The sequence below is a fragment of the Poecilia latipinna genome, unplaced genomic scaffold (assembly GCF_001443285.1).
Source record: "Poecilia latipinna isolate Pla-1442-1.1 unplaced genomic scaffold, P_latipinna-1.0 Scaffold1384, whole genome shotgun sequence".
Taxonomy (NCBI): domain Eukaryota; kingdom Metazoa; phylum Chordata; class Actinopteri; order Cyprinodontiformes; family Poeciliidae; genus Poecilia; species Poecilia latipinna.
The window spans coordinates 80760-97712 of NW_015114000.1; the positions used below are offsets into that span (position 1 = coordinate 80760).

The window sequence follows — 16953 nt, forward strand, 5'->3', positions numbered from 1 at the left end:
TCAGGGAAATGTGTTCATGGCTGCAGCTCCTCATGTTCCCAGCCTCCTTAACCTTTTTCTAAATTGCAATAATGACTCAAAGTCAAAATCTTATTCTTGAATGAAAGAAATGTCAGCTTATGAACCCAGTTTTCTCTATAAAAAAAAAAATCAATCAAGTCAATTCTTTGGTAATTTTTCATCGATTAAATAAACAGCTCAGCTAAGAGGGTGTCTGCAAAAATCACACTTATATACAATTTTTTTGTTTGCTATTTTTTTTTATTTTTTTTGCTGACAAACCAGAGGAAATCTAAACATGAGAACTGCATACAGAAAAATGTGAGCATATTCAGGAGAAATGAAGAGGCCAAGTTTAAACTCCAGACCCAAACCATCTGCTGTGGGGTGGAAGTGATGAGCCTGACATGTTGTGTCGTCTGAATCACGCCAGACACATTAGACCTGAACAGACTGAGTCTGTTCAAAATATTTTCACATTGCAACACATGCAAGTGTCGCCGTAGCGGTGGAGACGGCGACAATACGCATGTGTCTGACTGCGAGAGACAGCGGAACAAGATAGCCCGTGTTGAACTGAGTGGCCAACAGAAGCGCCAAACTGCGAGGCTTCATTAACGCTGCTGGAAACAAATGCTTCCTCCTCTTCGCCCCCTGAAACCCCAACGCGCACGGCAAACAAATCTGAGGGATTTCGACAGAATCGGTCGGCCCAAGGCTGTAAATCCGTGTGAAAAGGCGACGTTGGAGTAAATCAGCCTCCAAATGGAGGCAAACAACAAACAAGATTAAAAAAGTCAAAACCTTACAATATGTTTCAAGCCCAAGGTTTCTTGGCACCAGGAAAATTATATGAAAAATATTTGCTCTGGATTTTGTGGCAAACGGCATGAAACTTTAGGTCCCAAACAGTTAACGGAGTTTATATACGGAAGGAAATGAAATACTTTAAATCAGAAATGAAACATGCTATAAACGTTACATAACTTTTATCTTCAGTCATTTATATGTCTGTTCACAGAGGCTTGTAATGAAAAATATAAGATAATTGGAGGTTTTGCTACATTTTTATCCAGTAGCAATATTTGACAGAATAGTCTATTTATTGATTTCAATAAATACAAAGACATCTACATGAACTTAAGTTGTCATGTTTGTTGTAGAATTATTTAAGTCTTTTATTTTTAGCACTCGTCTTTCCGGGAAAAAATGTTTCATCATATTTACAAAACAGAAAACAGGAAACCTTTAGTCCAGTTTTGAGTCCTTATTTTCCATAACAGAACAGATTTATGTAGTTATGAATCTTTCAGGGTTTCCACATTTAAAAAGTTACTTGTATACTTTATGTTGTGCTTTTCTTACATAAGCCGGACAGGACATGCTAAATCACTCACTCGACAATGTAACGTAATAAAAGGCAGTTAATGCAGCTGAAGAGGATGAAGCGTATAAAAGCCAAACTGCATCAAATTCTGTTTAACTTCAAAGCCAGAGTGATGACCACTGACTGCATGGGGCTTTTTCAAAGTGTTTCAACGCATGGATTGGCATTCAAATTAAATTATAAGGTAATACAGGAAGCCAGAGGCTGAGGCCTATTTCACAGCAATCCTTAGTTATTCTGTTCAGAGGAGTGAGCTCACTCCACTGTAACATGTTTACAATCTGAGCAGCAGCATGGAGTCCAGAGATAAAAGTGAGCTGTCACCGCTCGTCTGGATTCTTCCAGAAAAGCAGGAAGAAATATTCCCGTTCCTGAAAAATAAACCTGCGTAGAAACGCTTATCAAAATTGCAGCAAACATAAAAGTTATCTTCGCGTTATTTATTTTTTTTTTTTTGGAAGCTAGGTCCTGTGAAATTTTTAGTAGTTTCGTTTTCTGATTACTGTAAATATGACACGTCAGTGATTTTGTAGAAGTCAGAGCAGTGGAAGGCTAACAGCTACCGAGCTAACAGCTAGCAGATACTCTGCTAACAGCTAAACAGACAAGAGCTTTAAGCTGATGTTAGTCACTTATAACAAAACATTTTTATTTCCTTGGGACATAACTCTGATTCAACAGATATTAAATGTCTGCACCTTCACAAGAGGAAAACTACTGTCATGTTTCCAAGCTGCGTCAAGCTAGTTGATGCTGCTGGTTGCACTCCGAGTCCACCTTAGAAACCATGGTACATGTTATTCCATATTTTCACAATGAATTCTCACAATTTTTTTTTGCTGATTGTCATGGTCCAAACGGCAAATGGAAAAACTAGATTGTATGTAAAAACTGGTAAATAACAGTGGGTTTAATCCCAAGCTAACATGCTAGGTTAGAGTGAAAAGAGGATTGAGATTATGATAATAATAAATCATTTCAAGGATTTTTTCCCCCCTTATTATAATTGCAAATGATCTGCACAGTTTAAGTGGAAAATAAACAAATTGGCAGCAATTATGAAGCTGTAGTCACTTTATTGCAATTTTTATATATGCAGCATGGCACTAAATATATCTATCCACTGAAGCAGGAAGAAAACACTGATTAAGAAATGAGTTCAGGGTCTAAATGTCAGCAAAACCCTTCATGTGATCAATCGACAGCTGTGTCAATGCATGTCTACAATTATTTCAGTCCAGAGTTTTGAAAACAAAGGTTATGTGATGCATACAGGTAAAGTTCTGCTGGGAAACTTTAAGTCCAGAAACTCACAGGAATGCTACTTTCACACCTACATCCTAAATCTAAACATTGCACCTAAGCTACAACTCTCCTACAAAACCATGTCTCCTGAGATGCTTTATTATTCTACACTGCAGGGAATTATTTTTCACTGACAAGCAGACAGATGGTGAGCAACTATGCAAAGCGTGTTACTGCTGTAATTCCAACAAATAGATTTTCATTGATTAAGAAAGTTATCAATGATTTTTCCACTCACCATTTTGAAATAAGATGTCAATACAAACAGAAATACACATATTTTTTAAAATGTGGTACTCCGTTTACAATGTTGTGCAATTTCTCTCATTTCTGATGATAAATACTTTTTTGGTTGAATGAGAATAATTTTACATTTAAATCTACAAAATTGACTACAGCAAAACATCTGCAAAATTATATTTGAGGCATTTCTGTAAAAGTTTCATTATTCTCTACTGACGACTCGCTGGACAATGGGCTTGCCCCGCCTGTGCTCTCTCAACTCAGCCATGACCTATGCTGAACAACTTTGCAATGCAAAGGCAGCCGGAGGATTTGGCTCCATTGTTATGCCTCCGTCTTTCAGCCACTGCATCAAATTATTGTTATAACCACCTGTTGGTGCGTCTGAATGACATCGATAGTTATATATTGTACATTACCTGACGATGCACATCTAAAGACACACGACTAACATCCATTAGAGAATATAAATCTGGTATATGCCATCCAGTGGAGTCACCTGATGTGACATTGAGAACAGAATACCAACCAAAATTGTACATTAGTCAAAATGTCAAAAACACACAAAGCAATGATGGTCAGTAGGGAAGACTACTGACTGAGATGCTTCTGTGGATCCAAGTCCATAAGAGTTAAATGAGGAGCATGAGCTCAACACAGCTTACTAGTGTTGGAAGATAAGATCGTGGAAGGGGTGGGAGGACAAGACAAGAAGAGATGAAAAGTCATCCCCTCCTTATTTTACTGCGTGTTGCCTAAGCTGTTCTGTGGGGAGTCCCTGACTTTGACAGTGACACACATTGAATGGGATCTTCAAAGGGAGGACCACGAAGGGAGTGCAGAGCGTCTTAGCCACGCTCGCAGATATCAAAAGGCTCAGGCGAGCTTTCCCCAGCAAGGAAAATGAAATGTGGGATATCACCCCTTCCGTACAAGGCAGCTGAAATTAAAATGGCGGGGACGTCAACAGGCGGCTTTATTCCCGAATTAGACATAAGACTATACGCATTATTTTCTCGTCTTCCCTCGCCGTTGTAATCTCTGCTCTTGTTTCCATCCTCCCTCCCTAATTCTGTCAACAGCTTTTCGCTTCCTTTTGAATGAGCCCAAGTCTTGGTGCGCTCGCATCCAAATATCTCACCTTTCAAACGCTGGGAGATAAGCCCGTTAGGCAGCGATCGAAGGTCAAGGAGATGGCGTCACTGAGCGAGGCGGGAGGAGGGGAGTGGGAAAGGAGAGAAAAGCCAGAGAAGGGATGGTATTTCAAGGATAGCCAGTGATAATTCAGCATCGCAGTAGTGCCGTTTTATTAGACAGCTTGTTTGCAAAGAGAAAAAGAGTGACGTCTAAGGGACCTTGTGCAGAGTGGATGGGAAATTGATTTGAAACAGCTGCATTGTGTGGTTACAAAAAGGTGTCAGTCCAGTTGCTTGAAGATGGGAAGTAACATTCAAGGAAATAAATGTTCGAGTTAATCTGAGACGCTATGCGGTCCTTCAGTTTTCATTACCAACAAAATTGAGAAAGCTACACTTCCTTATGCTTTATTCTTGGAACTTGGAGTTTCCAAATGGCTGCCAACCTCAGATCAAAAGTAGGAAGTTAATTTTTTTTCCCCCCATGCTTTTCCATGTTTGGGGAAACTGTGAGTCTGTGTCTTGAATGGTTGCTCACGCATAAGGATGGAATGAGGGGAATGCATTCACTCCACATGTTTCTGTGTGAACCGTAAGTGAAAGAGGAAGTGAACACAGTGGAACAAGAGGTGATAATCACATACATATCCACAGACATTAACCTCTCTGGGGGACATTGTTAATGTGTTTCTGGGCCCAAGGACACGTTGTCTGACTTGCAGAAAGAAGCGTACACGTGTTTTGCCTGGTGATGTCCATAGTAGGTTTGCGTGGAGAGTAGCTGATTCATTGTCTTTCTACAATCAACTGGTTTGGGTACCTTTCCAGCTAATGGACATTTTGCACATTTTACATAAATTCTCACTAATTTGTTACACTTTGACCTTTTAAAAGGTGTTAAAATTCAGGCTTTGGTTTGCAGTGACGCGCCTGTTGAGTTTTGGACGTTCTTCAGCCGTTTGATTGTTGCCCTTTCAATTCCAATATGAGCCAGTCATTTAAATCCATATCGGCTGTGGGCATCAAGGGCAGCAAGAGTTCATGCAAATTGCCAAAAATATTATCAGCTAGCGGAGTGGGAATTCGGTAGATCCATATGTCCAGGTAGTAATCTTAACCGTGGAATGCTCTTGAGTTTTACAGTCTTGCTGATAGGTGGTGACTTTGCATGGTCAGGGTTCACTCACAGTGGGGAAAGTGTGTAAGGTTAAGTCAGCTGAAATCAGAACAAACTGTTAGACATTTGCTTTTTGTTCAGTGAAACCTCAATTAAATAACCTCTAAAGTTTCTCAAGGACTCGTCATAATAGCAGCCTCTGGAATACGGCAACACTCCAAATACTCCAAATATTACAATCCACTGTGATTTTGATGCAGCACGTGCTGAGAGGACAACAGCATTTCTATCGTTAGGTGTGCTTTTTGAAGGATGCAGTAAAAACCCCGACAGCCCTAAATAAAACAATGTCCACTGCCTTCAAAGTGAGTAGTGAGAAATGGAAATCTACTTCTGAGAAACTGGTTACGTCAGCAGAACCTGAGTGCAAAAACAATTCACATCCACCGAGCATTATCTCAAAATCTTTGCATGCCTGTCAATGTGCGATTGTGTTGAACCAGTTCGTCAGGTGGTGTTTTTTTTTTCTTTTTTTGTCGCTTTGGGAACAATTAACAGAGACAAGGATCAGTTTTCCATAGCAGGTACGGCATTCCACACAGTCAGGGGAAAAAGAGATTTCCACTATTTGCACTGAGATTGAGTCCAGCAGACTGTGTTAGCACCAGGAAGGAAGAGGATGTGGTCGGACTCGGTCTGCAAAATGCTCCACTAGTTATTTGTCAGCAAGAAGTCCAAACCAGTGGACCAAAAAACAAGGAATGAGGAGGAAAGGAAAAAAATCCACTTTTGCTAACACACACATTCTTTTGTACGCCTGTGCAATAAGCAGGAATGCTTGAAGCTGACTAAGATAGAGTCAGCATGGGGATAAAGTCACCAAAAAGAGCTTACAGATGGTCTTCATATGACCACACAAACACCAACGGACACGACAAACTACATAAGATGACTTCACTCTCATCTCATTTTTTTAAAGCTGTTTTTTAAATACTAACACCTTTCTTCTTTCTTTCTGCTGTCCTCCTACCTGGAGTCTGTCTGTCCACACGTCCCGGCAGACGAAAGCTTGCAGCTTTTTGCCGCTTGGGACTCGGGGTCACCGACGGAGAACCCTCTTCGGTCGACCCGCTCTTCTTCTTCTTCTTCTTCTGGATGCTGTTCCCCATACTGGGGCTGTTCCTAAAGTGCGTCTACAGCATCTTGACTCCTTGATAACTTTACATCCACGTTCACCAGCTTGAGTGGAAGTCGGCAAGGCATTCCCGAATCCCGCCGGTCAAACCGTTCCTGATGATTCCACCTTTCCAAACACACCGGGCTGTTGACTGTTTGAGCTACAGACCTACTGACACCATTCCTACAAGAGCTCTTATTAAACATGCAAATCCAGAAAAGAAAGAGGAAGAAACACACACACACACACACACGCAAACGCATTCAAATCAGTCGAGCGTCTTCGAGCTGACACCCAGCTGCTCGTGTGCATCCAGCCGCTGACGGAATGGCAACATCCAATGCTGAGACGCACAAGTGTGTTGCACGCGCGCGTTTGTGTGTGTGTGTGTGTGTGTGCCACTCCCACTCCTCCTCAGCCTCTCTGCACTCTCAAACCGCGCCTTCACACATCCGAGCACTCTCTCACGCTGAGCTCCATCGTACGGATCATTCAATAATTCACACGCTCCTCTTCTTCCCACCGTCTCGGTGTGAGAGGAGATCGGTTGTTTGTGCTGCAAAACATTACAAGCGCAGCTGGCAGGTCATGTCCACATAACTTGGAGGAACCCAGATTCCTCCGTGTGTGTCTCTCTCTCACACACACGCAGAAGGTGAACCGGCGGGAAGAGAGCGGCACATCAAACGTGCTTGTCTGATGGAAAAGTGAGACCCGTAAACAGCCATGACTTGCTTAATAATGCGCTGTGATTTTTCTGAACGTACACATGCAGACTCTGGTTGAGGAAAAGTAGGCCAGAGAGCCGGTCCCACTGATCAAAGCTGGCTTTGAGATGAGAGTATTCCAGCTACGCTTGGAGAAAATACAGACACGGAGCCAGATAGGGCACGCGAAAAAGATAATGGGGAATCTTAGACCCTAAGGTTGTTTTTCTTTTGTTGTTTTTTTAAAAAGAGACCCACCAACACATCAGTCTCATTTGTGTTTTAAAGCAAAACGCCTTCTGTGGCTTTCAGAAACGTTCAACCCATTTGGACCTTCTCGCATTTGTTAAGTTGGGACTATGGATGGAAGTCCCAACTTCACCTAAATTAGCATTTTACTAAATCCGACATATTTACGACAACATTGTGCGTTCATTGATGTGCACAATATGTCCCATTAAATAAAACCGATATTGTTAACAACCACTTTATATAAAATGGATTTTGTGGCATTTTATCCCATATACCAATGAAACATAGTCGATGTTGGTAAACAGAAAAGGAAATTAGGTGTGATTTTTGGAAAATAATTTTTGTTTCTAATTGCCAGATATTGTAAATTAATCCAGGATCAGTTTGTCGTTACAACAAAAAGCTTTCAGCTTTTATGACCAAAGCATCTTCTCGTTTTAATGAGATGCTGCTCCTGAATTTATTTCAAGACTTTTGCAATTAAATACTTTGGGGAGCAGGACATGAATCTAACGGTACTAAAATCCAGCCGGAACGTCTTGATTGGATGCAAGTGTCAACTTTGACTGGGTGCTCTGTCCATCTGTCCATACAAGGTTTTAATAGGATTATTCAAACATCTAAAAACAGGGGGGAAAAAAGGTACTTTACTTTGAAGGGGAAGCATTATGTGTTTTCAGAGCACAATCAAGAAACTATTGTAATAAATAAAAGAAATTTGACTTTGTAATTTACTGCCTTGAAATTGAGCCTCCGTCTCTTTAAGAAAGACCTGCTCTTTCCAATACAGGAAGTGTTAACTTTTTAACAATGTTTTTACCAGTGCTGCAGCAGATGCACAGTTCCACCAGGTGGTTGCTAATTGCTGCTGGCTAGTCTGAAGGAGCTGATTGGGGGAGTCGCTCTGTGAGGCGGAAGTTTGGAAACTGCAGCTATGAGGAGGAGGAGCTGTGTCTTGAAGGCGGAGCTAGGCCCACCGAGGTGTTTCACACAGCTAAGTGGTTACCGCAGGAGACTTTAGGATTTCTCAAACATGCATGAAAGAATCAAGGCAAAACTCCAGGCATGTTTTTGATGAATAATATTATAACATGATGTAGATCTCAATTTTACATAATACTGATCCTTGAAACTACTTTGGAGTTTTTGATATTCAGACAATCCAGTGAACAAGATGTAGTTGAACACGCCAAAAAAAGCAAAACATCAAAAAGGTTAGATGGTTAAGAGGCGCCACAAATGCTAATATAGCAGTTTCTGTAATTCACAGATATTTGGACACTCTTGCAGCCGTTGCTGCCACTCCGTCGCCATGACCTTAATTCTGGAGTTTCTGAATCGATACCGTTCACCCAGAATCACGTCGGAGAGAAACGCGAGGAAGGGCGAAGACGACACGCGCACCGTTCCGGTCGGAAGTCGCCGCTAACCTCCATGTGTAACGGGAGATTTCTCACAGGAGGCGAACGGGAGCGGAGGCAGGGCGAGAAAATGAAGCCGTGCGCTCATCAAAGTGGACGCCATGTTCGTGTTTTTCTCCCAGACCTCTCTGATGTGCCGAGAACAGCCAGAGGAGATGAAATAAAAAGCTGATTAGCAGTGATGGCAGACAGGGTTGTTCACTGAAAAACTGACGTGTCAGATTCACATAAAAAAAAAACCCTCACACAATTTGCACTAACGTTATTTTAAGTAAATTCAAACACCATGAATGCAAGTGCATTTTTTTATCATCTATATTTTGTAAATTATGCTAAGCAGAAAGCTAAATAGGTTTGAATAAATTAGGTAAGTTTTACTTTTTGTTACATGTACTTAGTAAAAAAAGTTAAATGGATATATTTTTCTTCACAAAAGGTTGATTACATGAAAAAGGTAACTAACTTCACCTTTTTGTAACTTAAATTTACTTATTCGTATTCAAAGATCGGTAAATCTTACTGACTTTGAAATAAATAATACCAGGTGATACAACTATGACAAATCACTTTCCAAACACGTCAGAATATTCAACCCTTGTGTTTACAAATGGGGTCCAACCGACCCCACACAGGTAAAACTTGTATCATTTGCCACAGTCCTCTGCGTTTGCCTTTGTCCTCGCACGCACAAGGGTTAAGCAACAATGACAAAGAACTACTTAATATATTTAATTACCATTAAAAGTTTGTTTAGTCAGCGTAGGGCAAAGATAAATTTCCAGTGCCTTGTTTTTCTGGTATCGATTGTTAATCCGAGGAGCAGGAAGAGTTTTTCTGTCGGTGAAATATGACTGCTTAGAGAGAAAGAGGGGAATGTATCTGTGTCGGACGTTACTCAGCGTTGGTGTCGGGCTGTAAAATGATCTGCTATCATGCGGCCTCTTAATGCAGCCCCAGCAGAACCGCGCCCAGTACATTTGTGCTGGTAGAGTACTGTCTCACAGAGAGCGCACTTAGATACCCTGAGCTGCAAAACGCCATGCAAAACACGCACCAGATCCATTTCAATGGGAAAACCATCAAAGTCTGTGACACGTGTCACCATTCGACAGGTGTAAGAAACTCGCAGGTGAACAACAGTGTGTGTGTGTGTGTGTGTGTGTGTGTGTGTGTGTGTGTGTGTGTGTGTGGACACATTAAAGGACTCTGGTGTGGAGACACGTTGCTGTCGGGGAAAGTGGTTGTCAGGGTTACCGTCAGAAGCGTGAAAAGACGTGAATGCTGCTCTGAATGCCCCCGTTTGCATCTGTCTGTTTCTGCGTCTTTCCAATGCCGTCGACGTAAACGGCGTGGGAAGACTTGTTGAAAGAAGAAGCAATCATCTTTCTATCCATCGTTTTGTTACCTTTGCAAAATTTGACCTTGATTTGTGTCTTTACAGACGAGTTCTGAAAATCAACAAGTCAACTCAGTACTCCCATCTAGTGGCCAAGCGCTGCCATCGCCATAACAGTTCAGGTTGCTGTTCAACCAGAAAGGGAGTGGAATATTTTTGATTCATTAACAGATTAAAAGAAATATGTGGATTTTACATTTTCTTCATGCAACAACCACAACTTTTAGTGCAATTAGGATGTTATGTAATGAAGGATAACAGCAAACATGTTGTGCTCTGTTTAACCTTTTGAATGGCAATTTCTCACTTTATTTTAGTGGATGCGTACTTGGCAACAAAAAGTATAGATTTTTGTCTGATTGGTGATGTTTTTATTTTTTCCTCCCAGTACAAAATCATTTATTGTTTATTTATTTTATTACTCCCCAGATTACAAAATATTCTTGCCTTCCTCTAAATCCAAATAAATATATAAACCTGACAGTAGTGGGGATAATTCCTTTGTGTTACATTCATTAATAAAACTGCTTCTGATGCAGAATCCTGAAAGTTTTTGTATGGATGAAAAATAGCTTACACATTTTCTTTGGTATCTCGTAGGAAAGAAGGTTTCAAAGAAGAAAGTTGTGGCATTTTTCTGTATGTTTTAAGTGGTTTCCTAACTTCTAGTCCTTCGAAGCAGCAGTGCAAATCTCCACGTTGCGTCTGGGTTTACCGCCTAAGCTGGGCTCGAACATGAAGATGTGAATATAAGGTATCACTTAATCCCCTCGACATGCTGCAGCACAAACAGGCGACTGGTGCCGGTGTTGACGAAAACATCGGTCTAATCTCAACACAGAGCATTTTTGGTAAACCTCAAAGAGGGATGAAATCCAAAAGTCTAATCTCCAGCAGCAGAGAGAATTAGCCACCCAGTCGAAGCTTCTGCAAGCGTGCCATTTATGCACACCCTCCAAGGTGTGCGCTTCAAACACACACGCACTACCACCGTGAGCCCAGCAGGGGGCAAAGGGAGGCACCGAGACAAATCACTGCTGCTAAATTTGCTGCCAGTCGTAGATGTTGTGATAATTCCCGTAAGGTGCCCTGAGCCGCATAAGATAAACATCAGAGTTTGCGTTTGTGAAGACACAAAAGACCCAGAGAAGCAGAAGATTAAGCAGCACTTCTTTGGGTTCTGACATGCAGAAATCATCAGAGGATTTACAATTACTTTGCTAAAGACTGACTAAACTCCCAGGTTGTTCTGTCATTGTGTCGTCTATCCTATACAGAGAAACCCAGTGGGAAGGAATAAGCAGAGTTCAACAGGTGTATTTGTTAATCCGTGTTACATAAGAAGAGCCACACGTGCACACACACACACACACACACACACACACACACACACACACACACACGTTCGGACTGTCCTGAGGGGAAATTAACTGTGTATCTCAGTGTAAACAGAGACCCACTCCCTCAGTCCAGGCTGATGTGTTCCAGCTGCTCTTCCACCACTTCAAACATCCTGCATGTCCAATGAAACAAAACATCATCACTAACCTTATAAAGAAAAAGCTGGGTGAATTTGGTTAACTGCCATTGATGTCTATTTGATTTGCATCTGGGGTTCTTTTTGGTAAAAGTGGACAAAAATCTGTTTAAATTTACTTTTTGAAATGGGCTTCTCTGCAGTAAATTAAAAAGTAAGGCTAACAAAAAGTAGGAGAGCAACATGGTCAAAATACTTCAGCGTCATCCTGACGCTGTTGTCATCAGGATGACTTAGTGTGATGAAGCAGGTATAAGCTATTTAATGGGGTGGACTTGAAGCCATATGTCTGAGACTCTTATTTTGAAGTGTGAAAGGAAGTAATTCTCGAGTTGCCATGTTTTGTTGACAAATTTGACATCTTGGCATTCTGAGCTGAAAATACAACAAGAAGGAAATGAAATGAGAATTCCGACTATGAAAGTCTAAAGTCTCCAAGTTTATTTTTCAATATGGCCGCCAAAAATATAAAGTGTAAACTGTTTATCGACACTTCTGACAGTATGTTTCTCATTAAATCAATCACATGTACTTTCAATGCTTAAATTCATAAAACTGGGAGAAATGGCTACACATTTACAGTTTTGAATTAGTAGAAGTAGCCAATACCACAACTTAATACCGAAGCTGGGCTAACTATTAGCTGCTAGCAATGCTAAGGCATGTAATCTGGAGTTTCCTTTTGGTGCTAAGCTAAAACGCTACTTCACAGTTCTTTATGACTATGGAGCACATTTAATCAACCCTAGTTCTCAATACAATATATAGCCTCTGGCAACTTGATTAACCACAAATTATTTTAAAAAGTGACAAAGTGCCATCATAGAAACTACAGTGATGTTACGAGACTTTTTAGATTGTTTTGCCTAGCACTGATTTAGCCTTGCTAAGGACGTCCATCTGCATTTTATGTAGTTTATAATGATGTCACCACCTACTGGTATGGAGTAAATATTACGTAACATTTTTAATCTGAGTCCCACAGACAAATTTAATTGAAAAGGCATGTAAAAAAGTATTGGTTCTATCTAGACGACATAAAAGTGTGGTAACCAATAGTGAATTTGTATAACTTCTGGCTGAATGTGAACCGGATTTAAGAACCAAACCAGCCAAATTTTAGATCAGATTTTTCAAAGCTGAATAAAGACAAAAGAGGGCAATCAAAAAGTCATAAAAAAAAGATATGATTGAAAGTTGTAAATGCAGACTCTTGATTTAAAAACCATTGCCACAGTAAATTTGATCAGTTTGAAATGTGTATTTTATTTGCGAAAGCACACACAAAGAAATCAGTGATTTTTATGCCGTTAGGCCACTCAGAATTAGACAGAAATGGCTCTAGCCATTTTTCAGGATGTTTTGACATTTGCCGTACCACACCCTAATGAGGGTGTATTTTAGATTTACTCCAATCCAATATACAAACCTGATAGTCTTGCGTTTAGCTGGCCTTTAAGGACGATGAATGTCTCGGATTTTATTGTTGCCTTGCTGTATTCCTGCCACAGTAAAGCGTTCCTCGCAATGTCGTTGCCTGGGAGACATTTACCTAAGAGCCGCACCTTCAGGTCTGCGGTGATGGATGAGGGTCGAAGGTATCTGCTTACCCAGGTAAAATTACCTCTCTCATTGGCTTGCACTGTGTGTGTGTGTGTGTGTGTGTGTGTGTGTGTGTGGTTAATGATGGTTGCACAGGGACATCATGGTGGGGTTGCATTAAACTTGTATACGCCGGCACACTTCGGTCGCTGCCCTTAGCCTGCCAAACTGTATTAAAGCCGCTCTGAGTTGTGGCCTGTAATAGAACTAAAAGCTATATACAATGTTGTCTGTGTAATGAGACGTTGGCAGCTCGGTTGCTCCATCAGGCCCTGTAATCTGCATTACAGTTTGTAAATCTACACACCCCGACCGTGTTTTGTGATGTGGCAGCCACACACATGCATGTAAAGAAAACCCAAGCAAAGAGGAATGGCATGCATTACCAGCACAGTTTTACGAGGCCTGGGTCTGTGACACACAGAGCAGGCTCAACGCATGCAGGAGACAATGTCTGCGCACATGGACACACACGTGGGACTGCGAGAATGACCTCAGGGTCTGAACAGCGCCATGCGTCACATAGCAGGTAGTCGCAGCGCTTTCTGTTAAGGGCCTTATGCTCGGAGAGGTGATGTAATGAATGCGGGCGCCGCCCTAAAGCCCCGGCAATATGCCGCTGACACACAAACACAGATACACCCTCTGATACAGGGTTGCACCCGTTCATGCAGGGACATCCGCGCTCACAGCCGCAGCTGTTAACGTGAAGTGCAGAACAAAACACTTTTCAGATGCAAATTAAAAAAAAAAAAAAAAAAGTTATAAGTTTGATGAAAACATGGAGACTGTGTGGCTTGAAGACATGTGTGAGTGTGTGTGTTTGCTCTGAGAAGTTACTCTAATTAAAAAAGCATTGAGAGAGTGCTTCCCTAAGAGTCCTCTTTAGGATGAATAGGGCTTTGTGATTCGTTGTAATCTCTCCCCTGCATCGCATAACTCTGGACCCAATCTGGCATCCCGGCTGCCGTGCACGCGCATGCTGACACGCTGAGAGGAATTCAGCACGTAAAAACAGACTGGACAAACTGGACAAGATCTTCAACGTCTAACTGATGGCCAAAGCCGGACTGCAGAGTGGCGCTTCTGAGGCGAATCAAGGGATTGAGAGGAGGATCAACAAGTTGGCTTTACAGAGATACAGGGAGAAACGAATGTCTGATTCGATTTGAAAAAGTAGAAAATCAGCAACACAAACACAATTAAGTTGAATATTTTAGTTAGTTCATGTAACAACATGGCAAGAGAAATCAAATGTCCTTTAAACATAGCGGACACTCAAAAGGGCGCCTGAAAGAGTTGAAATGTCTAAAATACAAACTTGACCAGAGTGTACACTTAGAGAAACTCTAAGACATTCTGGTGAAAGGGAACGTGTCATTGTGATATTGGTGATGGCCGCTAAGAAACTGTACATGTGTGCAATTTTTCAAAACCCTTCCAGTTGGGAATGAGCAACATTTTGCCATCTCTGTGTTTTATGAAAAGGTCAATCGCCTGAGATAAGGGAACAGTGAGCCAAACCCTTTAATACCCTGTCTTGCTAAGCAATGTAGCAACCGCCCTGCATCAGAAGTAGGGGCACACCATCCCTCCTTAATATTGGGTGATCAGAAATCGACCGATCACCCAAATGTGATCTAATCCATTGATCTTATCTACTTCCACAAAGGTCTGAAAATCAGCCACTGTCCTCTTTCTGCTCAGTCATAAGAGAAGACTGACTGGCCACAAGGTCAATTATTTAAAAAAAAAAAAATCGCAATTGGCCAAAATCTAAATTAGCTTGTCAAGCTTTTTAAAGATCAGTGATTTGGAACAAACCTGGAGTCGGTGCAACCCTGATCATCAGAGTGTCTAAGCCACGTCATAGGGATGATCTATTGAGTCCAGTGATCTCTAGCTACTGGTTTTAAAAAGTAAACAAGACTCAGAAATCATTGTAGAGGAATATAATTATATTAATAGTTAAAAATGATGTTGTTTGGCTGGTTCGCACTAAGTTAGCCACCTTTAAATTCCTCCATGTCATTTCAGACAAGAAGAGTAAGAAGGTGAGATACATGATTTGTTCATCGTTATTGATTTGACAAAATGCCTTGGCGAGTCTCTGACACAGACTTCATGCATATTGGTGTCAATGATGCACAGCATGGCTGTTGCCCAACACTGTGGGCTTTATTTTTGAAAAATCACATCTGCGTCGCTGTACTGCTGTCTCCACTTGTGATCATGAATGGTCGAAAGCAGCTCTGAGTCTGGACGTCTTTGTAGTGATAAAGTACAGCTTGCATGAGGACATCACTCTGAAAGGCTCACAAACCGATGACCTGACATGCCTGTGTTTCGTTTTCTGCTGGAAATCAGAATTGATAGTTTGACCAATTATGGCAAGTCATCCAGATCCTGAAGAGAAAAGGCAACCCGACGCTATCATGATACTATCGGCATGTCTGAATGCTAGCATGGTGGTTCTTTTTAATTTTCTTAAATGCTGTTCGTTTTATACCAGCTGCAATTCTAAAAACGTTCTCCCTCCGTCTCATCAGTCCATGTAGTTTTTTCCTACAAGTCGTGGGAAACACGTTATGTTCCTTTTTGGTTAGAGGGAGTTTTGGCCTCAGAAGTTTCCCTTGGATACTTTGGGTTAGATATTACTTTTAGTCGCCGATGTACTCTTGGAGTAACTTTGGAAGGATTGCCACACCCGGGAATGTTCTCCACTGTTCCAATTTTCACCATTTATGTGTTTCGGCTCCTACTGTGGGTTCGTTAGAGTCTTCCCAACTCTTCGAAATGACTTGGTAACTTTTACCAGACCAGTAGATAGATGTCAATAACTTTGTTCCTCATCTATTCTTGTCTCTGTATGACATTGTTTAGCCTACGTTATGCTGTCGGTGAAGTTCTATTAAAGCAATTTCTTGAATTTACAAGTTGAATATTAAACTGGGCTTGGTGTGACTAGTTAAACTAAACCAGAAAATTTTGTGATTCACCAAGAGTGGGGTAGTAACATTGGTAAGGATAGACAGGTCGCCTAAAACCACAGAGAAGAAAGAAGCGATACAGATCAGTTCTCTGTGTACAAGCTCAGCTAAGTTGGACAGGAAAGCAGTGAACAAAGTCTGAGGTTCATCGGGTTGAACCAAGCATTTTAATGCAATGTTTCTTCACCAAAATCTAAAAATCACTTCAGGGAACAAGCTGGAAGTCCTAAATATAATTTGCCCTATCTGACTCTGACCTCTTTCGTCTGTTGCCTGTCGTGCCTCTTGATGTGTTTCTCTTCAGGCTTATGCTGGAAAACCCCCCTGACACAAAATGCCAAAAAAACATGGTTCCCACACATTTTCAGCATCAGCCTTTGACCACATCCTCTGCTAAGGATTTATAAGCACTATTATTAGTTAAACTTTGGCTTCTACAGGAGACACTGTTTGTTACCCATCCAGAATGTTGAGCATACTAATGAATCTCGGAAGTTTGGCTTTTTGGTTGGACAAGTCAATAAAAGTCCTGGAGTGAATCTGAATTCACAACAATGACACAAACACACGCACGCAGAACGACAAAAGAGAAAGGGAATACTAAAGGGATGGAACAAAAACAGGAAATGGGGAGTGTGGGTAATCTCTGTGCTGCCGACCAAGCAAACGCACCAGTAAACAGA

At 41.3% G+C, this 16953-nt stretch overlaps 1 protein-coding gene across 6 annotated transcripts in view; it reads right to left on the reverse strand.

Moving 5' to 3' along the window:
- Positions 1 to 16953, reverse strand: part of nhsl3 (NHS like 3) — a 44679-nt gene that overhangs the window by 19263 nt on the left and 8463 nt on the right. For 2 of the 6 annotated variants that reach the window (XM_015056435.1, XM_015056434.1), the window contains exon 1: positions 6219 to 6720. The exons of the other annotated variants lie outside the window; for them this stretch is intronic. In XM_015056435.1, coding sequence (XP_014911921.1) covers positions 6219 to 6357 — 139 coding nt within the window. In that variant the 5' untranslated portion in view covers positions 6358 to 6720. Of the gene's footprint in view, positions 1 to 6218; positions 6721 to 16953 lie in introns of those variants that run through there. 6 annotated transcript variants of the gene reach the window in all.